This window comes from Neophocaena asiaeorientalis, unplaced genomic scaffold (genome assembly GCF_003031525.2).
Source record: "Neophocaena asiaeorientalis asiaeorientalis breed wild unplaced genomic scaffold, Neophocaena_asiaeorientalis_V1.1 scaffold7, whole genome shotgun sequence".
Lineage (NCBI taxonomy): Eukaryota > Metazoa > Chordata > Mammalia > Artiodactyla > Phocoenidae > Neophocaena > Neophocaena asiaeorientalis.
Window position 1 is genome coordinate 1,528,856 of NW_020185337.1, and position 12,664 is coordinate 1,541,519.

General features: G+C 37.8%; 1 protein-coding gene across 2 annotated transcripts in view; it reads right to left on the reverse strand.

Moving 5' to 3' along the window:
- The window catches only part of EDNRA (endothelin receptor type A), a 55,534-nt gene that overhangs the window by 19,687 nt on the left and 23,183 nt on the right, over nucleotides 1–12,664 (reverse strand). Inside the window, exons 2-3 of one of the 2 annotated variants that reach the window (XM_024736224.1) lie at nucleotides 7,667–7,794; nucleotides 7,137–7,187 (exon numbers count right to left, since the gene is read on the reverse strand). In XM_024736224.1, coding sequence (XP_024591992.1) covers nucleotides 7,154–7,187; nucleotides 7,667–7,794 — 162 coding nt within the window. In that variant the 3' untranslated portion in view covers nucleotides 7,137–7,153. Of the gene's footprint in view, nucleotides 1–7,136; nucleotides 7,188–7,666; nucleotides 7,795–12,664 lie in introns of those variants that run through there. The other variant, XM_024736223.1, reaches the window with a different exon arrangement.

Below are 12,664 nucleotides of genomic sequence, written 5' to 3' on the forward strand. Positions count from 1 at the left end.
CTAAACAGACATTTCTCCAAAGAAGATATACAGATTGCCAACAGACACATGAAAGGATGCTAAACATCATTCATCATTAGAGAAATGCAAATCAAAACTACAATGAGATATCATCTCAATGGGTTAGGGAGGGTGGGCGGGAGACGCTAGAGGGAGGAGATATGGGGATATGTGTCTATGTATAGCTGATTCACCTTGTTATGCAGCAGAATCTAACACACCATTGTAAAGCAATTATACTTCAATAAAGATGTTAAAAAAAATAAAAGATAGCTGCAGAGAATGAAATAATGCCATTTGCAGCAACATGGATGGACCTAGAGATTACTAAGTGAAGTAAGCCAGAGAAAGACAAATATCATATGATATCATTTATATGTGGAATCTAAAAAAAAGATACAAATGAATTTATTTACAAAACAGAGACAGACTCACAGGCATAGAAAACATATTTATGGTTACCAAAGGGGAAAGGGGGGGAGGGGATAATTTAGGAGTTTGGAATTAGCAGATACAAACTAGTAGATATAAAATAGATAAACAGCAAGGTCCTACTGTATAGCACAGGGAACTATATTCAATATCTTGTAATAACCTATAATGGAAAAGAATCTGAAAAAGAATATATATTTATATATGTATAACTGAATCACCTTGCTCTACACCAGAAACTAACACAACATTATAAATCAACTATACTTCAACAACAAAAAAAGAAAAATTAATAATAATAAAAAAGAAAGATAGCTGCAGATATTTGGACATTTCTTCAGTTGGGTCCTTCATCTGGGCTGGCCTGTGGCTCCTTTGACCAGCTGGGCACAGCTGGAACGATGCTTTCATGCCTGGCCTCTGAATGGAGCAGCAGGTTCCACCCTGGAGCCCTGAGCCCGCTGGAGGGGTGTTGGACAGCCCTGGACTTCATGGAGAGGGAGATGGGCTCCGCTGAGCTCAGATGTCCAGCTGTTCTTGCCAAGGGGCCAGTCATGTGAGTCTTGGACCCATGAAGCAAGCTCAGTGGCCAGCTGAAATCCACCGTGAGACCGCAGTCGAAGTAACAAGGAGCGGAAGAACCGCCCAAATCCCTGACCCACAACATGGTCAGATAATAAGTAAATGGTGGTTGTTCTAAACCACTAAGTTTGGGGGTAGTTTGTTATCAAAGAAAAATGAGGTAGCAAGATTAACCCGTCACCTGATCTTGACAATAGAAATAAGATAAAAGAACGAATAACTATGTGCGACAGGGAACAGACCCCCAAATGAGATCCCAAGTTGGCCTACACCCAGCGTGAAAGGAAAATCATAGCACCAGGAGAATAAGGAGAAACCAAACCCGAGTCTAAGTAAAAATGAAGTTTTTTAGAAAATCACTTCCATGCTTTCTTGAGTTAGGATAAACCTTTGAGAATATCATAGAGACCACTAAGCAATTACTTGAAATAAGGGATGAAGACCTGGCTTTGAGTTTGAGGCAAATCAAAGTGCGTTAGTAATGGATCCTTACCACTTTCCCAGGTATCTGATTACACATCATCTGGAGTAGTTGTTAAAAGAGTTATATCTGTTTTACAGCCTCTTTCCCTGGGCAACTTTTAGGTACAATCTGCAGCTGTACCCAGACCTTTTTTACTGGTCTGACCCCCATCATTTTCTGCTTTAAACATGACTGTTAACCTTACAAGGAATAGCACTGAATTCCTCTTCCCAATCCCTGCCGCTTCTTTTTTTCCCCCTGAAACAAACTCAGAGTAACCTGTAAAGCTTGTCACTTATGGCAGGTAAGAATACCTATTTGCACTATTGGTAATGGCTGGTTATTCTTGTTTTGTTGGGAAAAATTCATTCATTTTAGAAGTATACTGCTGTAGCATTAGACAAAACTATTTCACTGCTAAAGCTTGGATAGAGGTCAAAATTTGTTTCTAAATTTCCCCAGTCTTTTTCTGAAATTCCTGTTTTATCTTATTCTTAAGTAACTAATGATGTGAAATAAAAATAAATAATAGATTTGAGGAAGAATTAGTGAAAAGCTTTAATAAGACAAGTCCATAGTTGAAATGAACAATGGGAAGTCATCCATTCTGGTACAAGGGATGCGCTTTCTCTGTCTTGTTTACCTTATTCAGATTAAAAGCCTGGAGTAAGGAAGCTAGACTTTTTCTTTGATCCTAAAATATTAGTATTCACTGAGCAATCAATGAAGTAATGGAGAAATTGTATAAAACTTGGATGAATAGTTACGTTCATTATTTTCCCTCAAAAACAACAACTCTGAAATGAGACATAATCATCATATTTAAAAAAACAAAACCAAAAAAATCACGGGAACTCTTCCTGGGCCGTAATTTGATTCAGCTCATAGAATGAAAGCAGGGATTCCCAAATTGCAAATTGTTTCATAACAGGTTCCAATTTCCCTCTTTTTACTCCTTGCTTTGTTTTTGTTTTTTTAAATAAAGGCATTTTCTTATTTTTAGAAGAATATAATGCAACCGAATCAAGATTCAAAGCAAATTGTATCTTATCTTCAGAAATCAAGTGTGAATGATTCATTCTCTAGTGTGAAAGCTTTTGAAATAGAAATGTCAAAATAGATTCCCTACATACCGGTCCCAAAGTTGAGAGTCAGTACCAAATGAAATGTAAAAATAATAAAGAAAGGACCCAGGGAACAAAGGACGGTGAGTTGATTACCCAGAAAAAACCTCCTGGATTCAGGCAGACTTTTGCGAAAGTGGAATTTTAAAACGGTTCTTCTCGTTGATCTAAAACTGAGGTTAAGTCTTAATGAAATAAATGCTTGACATTCTTTTTTCTTTCTTTTTTCAAACCAAGAACATTTCATGTGCTACATAACTGACAGCTTGTGATTGAACACTGAGTTAATTTTTCTCCATGCATGAGGTAGGGGAGGACATGGTGTGGGTGAGGTATTCCTACACCAGAAACAGGAATCTATGACCTAATCCCTCCATTTCCCCATCCCATCATCTCCCACCACCCCCTTCTCCCTGCCTACACGTAGGGTTTATACTGGGGAGATTGAAGCTCAGGAAGACAATCCTCTGAGGTTCCCCCAAGGGAGAAAGAGGCAGCAGAACAAGGTGAGCTAGAGAAGGAATGGAGGGTGTTGATGATTTAGGTGGCTGGGGAATCCAACTGCCTGAACACTTCCCTGTGCACTTCTTTCTCCCTGGTTCCCAGGTCATTGTCTTCACAACCATGGAAACTCCTAAAGAACAGCAGCCAGGCCTGATTCTTCATGTCTGTACCTCATACCCTTCTTGACAAGTCTCTCTGTTGAACTATATTATGAATTATGCTTCTCAATCTAGGGATAATTCATGATACAGTATATTGCTGAGGAATAAGTGCCCTAAAGTATTTTTCAATCAAGAAAAAAATTTATTAAATAGATTCATACGAACTACAAAAGGGACCGCTATACCATGGCACATAACACTATTCAGAGCATACACTCTAATTTTTGTAACAAGAAAATATATTGCAGGGATGAAAAGTTGCCTATATTTCTTATCAAACCAAGCAAATTCTTTCCTCTCCTTGGCCTCTCTTATCATCAATGCCTCTCTTCTCAGAGGATTATACCCAGCTGCCTTAAAAAAGGTTTTACTATTTATAGGAGCCAAACATCTTCCTTGTCTTCCTTCTCCTGTTTTTCATTCTTGTTTGTCATGGGCTGTTCTTATCTGGGTTTGGTTAGATGTTTCCTCGGAGGTGCAGTTTTCTTAGAACACTGAGTGGCCCTTTCCTAAAACTCGTTATCATCCTATTTTTACCTAAACTTTGGGACAAAGTTTAATTTTTTAAATAAAATGCTGTTTTCCCAAATTTGATGGTGCTTTTGTAAAGGCAAGAGTAGGCATGGAAGTAACTCTGAGCTGGGCATGTACCTGTATTTCTCCACACACACACACAGGCCTACATATGCTTGCGTTTTAGAGCTACCCAGTCATAAGAAATTAGTGTTAATTTAAAATAAAGGTCATAGGAATGAGCTGGGCAGATGAGAAAAATAAAATGTAGGGAATAGCATGAAGTAAATAAGGAAAATGGGTCACAGAAAATAAAATAAACTTTCATAAGTCTTTTTCTGCTTGCAGAAGAATGTTACATCTGTTACTCTATCCCTTGACATAACTACTACTAATATTTATCATATTCCTTTCAAGGAATTTTATATTCATATACTTATACATATAAATTGCATTTAACATCCCTATCCATTTCCCTAATACAAGGCTGCTTTCAACTTTTTCTTTAAATGATCTTGTAAAGCATGGGTTCACAACCCCTGGGCCACGGATGGGTACCAGCCCGTGGCCAGTTAGGAAGAGGGCTGCACAGCAGGAGGTGAGTGGCGGGTGAGCGAGAAAAGCTTCATCTGTATTTACAGCCGCTCCCCATCGCTCGTATTACTGCCTGAGCTCCGCCACCTGTCAGGTCAGCGGTGGCATTAGATTCTCATAGGAGTGCAAACCCTGCTGTGAACTGTGCATGTGAGGGATGTAGGTTGCGTGCTCCTTATGAGAATCTAGTGCCTGACGATCTGAGGTGGAGTTGAGGGGGTGATGCTAGCGCTGGGGAGCGGCTGCAGATACAGATTATCATCAGCAGAGAGGTTTGACTGCACAGAGACCATAATAAATCAATTGCTTGCAGACTCATATCAAAACCCTATCAGTGAGTGGCAAGTGAAAACAAGCTCAGGGCTCCCACTGATTCTGCATTAGGGTGAGTTGTATAATTATTTCATCATGTATTACAATGTAATAATAATAGAAATAAAATGCACAATAGATGTAAGGCACTTGAATCATCCCCAAACCATCCCCCCTCCCCCCATCCCCGGTCTGTGGAAAAATTGCCTTCCATGAAACCGGTCCCTGGTGCCAAAAAGGTTGGGGACTGCTGTTGTAAGGAACATCTTTGTACCTGACTTCTTTGTTCAAATTTTGGATCATTTCCATAGAATTGATCGTGAAAATTGTAATTACGGGGTCAGAAGGCAAAAACATTTGTAGGACTTTAGTTTCTGGAAGGGCTGTTCAATTCCCTACTACCACCAGATTTTGAGAAACATGCTTTTTAATGAGAATTTCTTTGATAATATGAACATGATTCATATGTTAGTCATTTTAATTTCTTCTTTGATGATTTTTATACTCATGCCCTTTTTATATGGAAGTAGTAAGATTTTAATTACTATTTGTATGGCTTCTTTAAATACCAAGAATATTAACATGTAGTTTTGCTGCAAATATTTCCCCTGGATTATTGCTTTATTTCTTTGTTTTTTAATTTTATGAATGTTTGACATTCATATTTTAAAATTTTATGTCCTGAAATGCATTTATAGTTTTATTCAGATTTTCTACCATCCACTTTAGGTTCAAAAAGTCTTCCTTTTCTAGAGATCAAAAAGATATTGGTTTATTTTCTTCTATTGCTCTATGGTTTGAGTTTTTGCATGCTTGTGCATAGTGGTTAAGAACACATACTACTTTTGATTATGGCTCCAAAACTTAGTAGCCAGTTGGCTTTGATTAAGCCCTTTCGACCTTGGCTTCCTCATCTGTAAAATGGGGATAATTATAGCACCATCACAGGTGTTGTTATAAGGATTAAATAAAATAATTTCTGGAAAGTATTTTTAACAGGGCCTGGTACATACTAATACTCAATAAATGGTAATAATTATAAATATTATTACTGATATATAGTACAAAATAAGACTTTAACATGTTTTTTCCCCCACATGGTACATAGCACTGTTTATTGATGAATCTTTCCTTTCCCCATTAAAGTGATTTCAGCCTATAATATGTTCTTGTACACTCTGACACCTGCTTCTGTTTTTCCCATTGATTTGTCAATGTGTTTATGTGTGTGTACCACATTGCTTTAAAACTGTAGCTTTATAACATTTAAGAATATCATATAGGAAGAATATGTGTATAGGAAACGTAATTCTTTTAAAAATTGTCATGATCATTTTCTTATTTCTTTTCCCCATATGGGTTTTAGAGTTATATTATAATTTAAAATTTTAATTGGATATTATAATGAAAATACCTAGCTACATCTCTAAATATACAACTTGATAAATACAGGTAGGAAAAATTTTTCATGTATTAGTAATGTAATAGATATAATTTAATGACTTTAATTTTTAGATAATACAATACTTTAGTTACAAGACGAAACGATATTATTGGGGTGCTAGGAGTGGGAACAACAGAATGAGAATTCATTAGTGAATAAAGTCCAGATTATAAATGCTTGCTCAATTTTTTAGGACATGGTCACAAGTAGCATAATCTATTATTTGTCAAGTGAAAGTGATACAGTGGCCATCTATCATATGTAAATATTTTTATGCAGCAGCCCTTAACATCTGATATGATGCAGAAGAAACCTATGTAGACCTCGGGTTTTCCTGGGAATCACTGTGAATCCTGCTAATAGGTGATGAAATTATTTCTGATCTTTGTGTTTACCACTGCAGTGGTAGCATTTTTGTCAATAGCATTACTGCAATTTAAACTACTAATGGAATTTTTTTGTTTTAATTTCAGCAATAAATTTATTTTTAATAACACTACTAAACATTTTGTTTAGCGTTTCACAATTATTATAGCCATAAATTTATAACAAGGATACCATTATAATTTTCTACTGCCAATGGAATGAGTATTTTTATATTTTAACAATAACACTTTTGGTCCTGAAAATTAATTGTTAATGATAAATAATGAATATCTGTAAACACTAAAATGTTCTTTAAGAAAGTGGGGCTCTTATTTCTATTATGATGGGACTTAGGTGCTCTGATAAAGTGATTGTCAGAGTGTGAAAGGAAAAATGAAAACCTCTTGTTTGTAGGTAAACCACCTAAATAAGACATTAAACAGCATTTGCAAAGGATTATTTTCAATATAAAAAAGCACCACAAAACGTGTTATAGAGTTCCTAACTTCATTTTTTATAATTCCTGCTATGAAAATTAGAAGGTATAGAAAATACCTTCTAGAAGTTCATGGAATTCAGAAGGACTTCTTTCTTGACGCCTTGACATCCATGTTTGAGAAGAATTCTGGAAAGACTCTGAGATACTTGATGGTTTTTTTCAGAGTTGGATCAAGGGGTGCTTCTGTTGTCCTCTTTTTAAAAATTAGGAAGCATTTCAGGTATTCAGAAAAGCATAGATTAGAACATAATTCTGAGTACTCACCACTCAGTTCAACTAATCAAGCATTAGAAACACAATTGAACAGTATCTTCTTTTTTCTAATGAGAAATCTACCATTGAAAATACAGAATGTGGATGTCCTAGAATTTCCTTTTCCAGCATTCATTCCATCTAACATGTTCCTTTTTCCTTCGTTGCCATAAGGATGTCAAATGGATATAGTTGGTGAAATGCTCTTGGTACAAGTTGCCTGAACCAAAGATGGCTGGTAATCAACAACTGTGGAAAGCAATTCTAAACAGTAGAGCGAGATCGCTAGTATTTTCATTGCTGGGAACTAATGAACAACTGTCTTGAACACCAATTCTCAGGGCTCCTCGAGTTCTCTTCTTTCTGACAAAACTGCTTTTCTCAACCCAACAACAGAGTAAAGGGAAAGAACCACGTTACCTGTCAACGCTGAGAGCGCAGAGATTGAAGACGGTGATCCCCACTGAGGACTTCTGCAAAAAGGGCAACAACTTGCAGAGAAATACGCCAAAGTCATTGTGATTAAAAGGCCAGTGCCCAGCCAGCAGCTGAAAACAGGAAAGAGCATGGTAAGAAATGGCAGAGCCAGCATGGGATACACGGACACTTATATTTCTAATTAGGCTTCCAAACTTCTAAATTGTATCGTTCACTATGCTTTTCAGTTAGTGTGGTAGCAATAGAGTATGATCATCATTTTTTTTTCATATTTTAAAGCCTCAGCAATTTTTTAATCCTGAACAATGTGGAGAGTAATAAATATCATAACAAGAGATAAAACTTTGATCTTATAGGAAGTAGTCGTGCCGCCTGATTTTCAAAGAGGAGCAAGATTTGGGGGTTTGGATGACGGCTTAACTGAGAAGCAGGCAGTCATCTCTGATCAAGTCTTACTAAATCATGAGTGAAATGAATCATTTTCAGCTAGTGGCATTGGGAGATTATATTATCTCCTGACAAGCGGTCAAAGCTCTGAATAAGATGTTCTGGAGAATACTGGGAAAGTGAAGTGGTTTAGAATGTACTGGCCTTGCCAGCTGGTTAACAGCTAAAGCCACTTGAAACTCACCTTTTCCTCCATGCTTAACTTGCTGCCCTGCTTCAGCAAGTGTGACACCAGTGGCCTATCTTTATTTAGGCTCAGATTTTCCTCTATCATACAAGAAAATGTGGTTACTGTGACCTGTTTGTAGCATTCGCAGGGACATCTATTCTTCCATGTTGACAATTTGAAATTTTTGCTCCAGGGAGAGGGTGATGACCCTCTAGTGGCTGTGATGAGTAGCAGGAACATAAATCCTCTGTGAATTGCTGATATCTAATTAGAGATATCTAATTAGGTATCGTACTAGAAGCATGGCCTTAAATAATAGCTCAGCTACCTAAAAGGAGGAAGCCTCTGCTGAATATCTATGATGCCTTTTCAAGAGTAAAAATGGTATTGATGTCCTTTCTTATGTTTGCTTAGTGACTCAGAATTTAAACGTACTCCACTCAATAGGAGATAATACTGTACTAACTTGACAAACTTCTTTTTTTTGCAGAGTACTTATCGCCATAGTAACTCTAAGTTGACCTTCCAATTTCATTCTACCATTTCTAAAAGAGTAAGGTTTAATTTCATGGTTGGCGTGGTCATTCATATGCGTCCATGGAAAGAGGATAGGAAACTATTACCCGAGAAATACAAAATCAGAACTTATGCATTTTGTGAGTTTAGTAACATAGGGCTATCTATAATTCTATTTTTTATGGCTAAGATCCTGTTTGATTTAATTTCTGATGTTCTCTCTTTTTGGTTTTCAAACATATTTCCCTTCTTCTGAGTAGTTTTCTAAAAGACCTTTTCCTTCAATCCAGCCCTACTGCTGGTCTCTTCTTCCTCTCACTCTAACTCTGACAGTTCTCACGAAGCTAAAAAATAATTATACCATTGCTGATTGCTACTTATGAATGCCTGATGCAAGTAAACACATAAAACATTATTTCTGAGATGCAAGTAAACACATAAAACATTATTTCTGAGATGCAAGTAAACACATAAAACACTATTTCTGAGATGAATCACCCCCTAAAAAGAAAACCTGAAAATTACTTTTTACACAGTGGGAGTTTAGTATTTTGTCCCAGAACTGTAATTCTCCACTAAAGACTAGAGAGATGTAATTAAAATGTGTAAGGATTGTTATAGGATAAGTTTTGGAACAGTTGAATTGTTATGGTTGGTTCATTCCCAGAGACACAGGATCCTGAGATCTACGTGGATGGATTTCCCAATTCACACATCCAACAATGAGGGAAAAGAAAAGGATGTTTCTGGCTTAACAAGGGAGACTCTGAAATCCTGTGCAGGTCTAAGTAACAAGTGCTAAGAAAAATGATCTGGGAGAACCCACAACAGAGCATGTATTGTTTCAGGCCCTTCCAATCTCAATTGAAAAATTTTTTTTTCATGCTTGCTTAAACTTCTAATTAGGATTAGGTATAAAGGAAGCACCCAAGAGAAAGATATCATGGAGTTTGGTGAGCACCAAATAGATCACAGAATTGTCTTTCTTTGACACAAATAGGTGTTTGGTTATTTTTGTTGTTCTTTTTTTTTTTTTTTTTTCTTTGCCAGCATTGATTCTTCTTGGGAATTACTGACAAAGGCGAATGAAAGAAATCATTAGAAAAAAATTTTAGGTACAATCACAGTGTAGACATCCCTGACGTATATCCACTTCATTCTCAAGGGATGTATGGATAGTAACTGTTCGCATGCTGCCAGCAGGAAATTAGGGTCCTACCAGCAGGCAACTTCTCTTTCTGGTTAAAGCTGGCTTCCTCAAAGAGGTCCTGCTTAACTACCCAATCTCAAGTAGGACCTGCTTGTTAACCTCTTTAATGGAACCAATATTGGAGTAATCTTAGATTCAAAGACTCCTTTCAGCCCACTCTGTCTTAGCAAGAAAACATATACAAAAGGAAGACATCAAAGAGACATAGAGTATAGCTCACCTATTTTTCTCTTATTTAGAAGAGGCATTTTGGAGCTTATGAAGGACTACGGGAAATGTATACTTTCTGTTATTTACTAGCGTTTAAAATGGAAAATACAATATTTAAACTGGTAAAAGTTAAGCTGTATAAAAACTTGTATAATGAAAAGTTAAGTCTCCCTTCTATTCAAGACCTCTTAATTCCCTGCCCAAAGGCAACCACTGTTAATTATAAATTGTGTTTTCTTCCGGAAAACTCCCTATGTACATAAATCCTGTTTTTTTTTTTTTAAAGTCAGAACATTATGGAAATAATACCTTCCAGCAGTCTTTTATGATTTTGTTTCCTAGAGCAGACTTCTGGGAAGCAGTTCTATTGCCTAATTAAAATGTTTTGATTTTTTTAAAAGCACGTTGAGGAAAACCACTTAGACTAGGATAGGAAAAGATAAAGAACTACTTAGCATAAAGAGACCATGGTAAAAGAACTAGTTGATTTCATTATTGTTAACAAGCTAATATCAATTCAATGAAAGAAAAACCAAACCATTCTGACAAACTAACAAGTCGGATTGGTTCAGGCATAAATCTGGCACCTTGGAGCAGTCATAGCTTATTTTTGCCATAAGAGGATCTGTGCTTTTATGTAACCCTCATACTTATAACTGCCTCATATTTATAACAGTACCTCGTATGTAGTAGGTGTTGAACACATTAATGATTTCAACTCACTAATTCAGGGAAATATTTTCACATTTTGAAATTTGATAGCACCAATTTTCCACAGAAAACACATTCATCTTATAATTTACTTTCTATTTAAAAGTCATTTAAAAGTATCTGAAAGTAGTATTTCCACTCTTTATGTTGAAACAAACAATGCACCGTTCAACTAGTTGTTGGAGGAGGTGGGAGAACACAGTTCTGTTGAAAAGTCCACGGTAAAGAGGGGCTGCCAAACACTTTGCTTGGAGAGCTCTCCCTTTGTGCTGAGACCGTCCAGCTTGATAAGAGCCACAGAGCAGGCACCTGAAGATGACGCCCGTCCTATGGTCCAATCGGGCTCTCAAGTGGACCACAGAGGAACAGCCCAGGGCAACCTAGGCAGCAGAGGCTCATCTGCTGAGCATGGATTTTGCTTTAGGACTTTTCTGAGGGGACTTTTCTGCAGCTGAAACATAATTAAAGTCCTGATCTCCACCTGAAAACGAAAGCACTACTAAATGGCACAAATTAATGGAGAAATTCTGTATTTGTGTGGCTGATTTGGATTGTGGAAAAATCAACATAAAATTGATAGGCTGCATTTTTTAACCTGTCGGAACAGATTTACCTAAGGACTTGTACCACATGATCCACCAATAGGCACCCTGTTTTTAGAATGACTAGATTCAAAAGCAGGACGTCTGGCCACTACTATATTTGGTACAAAGCAATTTCTACTTAGTTGTGATCTTTTATTGATGGTATGTACAACGTACCTGCTTATGTCAGCTTTCTGGAACATACCTGACAACCAGAAAGTAAGCAAAAATGTAAGGCGCCAAATGGTTGCTGTGAAATTTATGCCCTGAAGTTCACGTCCTTGACTTACGGGTGAACGGTCTGAGTCTTCCCCGCAGGTTGATTTGTTTTTACTTTACACCCATTTTTATTGTTCTTTTTAAATGGTTCTGTTATTTGTGCATTGCACATCCAAAGCTACTCATTAATACGAACCCTCCTGAGTAATGGTTCTCAGCCTTGGCTGTACATTAGAATGATTGAGGGAGCTTTTAAAAATACCAATGCCCAGGCCATGCCCCTAGATGACTGCTCTTCATTGTGGGGTACTTTGTCTCCCAGGGAACATTTGGCAATGTCTGGAGACATTTTTCGTTATTACAAATTGTTGGGAGGCTACTAACATCTGGTAGGTAGAGGCCAGGGATGCTGTTAAATATGTTGCAATGCACAGGCCAGGCCCTCTAATGAACAGTTATCTAGCCCAAAATGTCAGTAGCACTGAGGTTAAAAACCCTGTCCTAGGGCTTCCCTGGTGGTGCAGTGGTTGAGAGTCCGCCTGCCGATGCAGGGGACACGGGTTCGTGCCCCGGTCCGGGAAGATCCCACATGCCACGGAGCGGCTGGGCCCGTGAACCATGCCGCTGAGCCTGCGCGTCCGGAGCCTGGGCTCCGCAACAGGAGAGGCCACAACAGTGAGAGGCCCGCGTACCGCAAAAAAACCCCAAAACAACAACAACAAAAATCCTGTCCTAGGCCAATTAAATCAGGATCTCTGGAGTTGGGACACAAGCCCGGAACTTTTAAAGCTTCCAGGTGATTCCAATGTACAGCCAAGGTTGAGAATCACTGCTTTAACACACTTGTTTTCAAGCTTCAGCAGGTTCAGCATCATCTGGAGGGCCTATTAAACCACACAGCTGCGCCCGCCCCC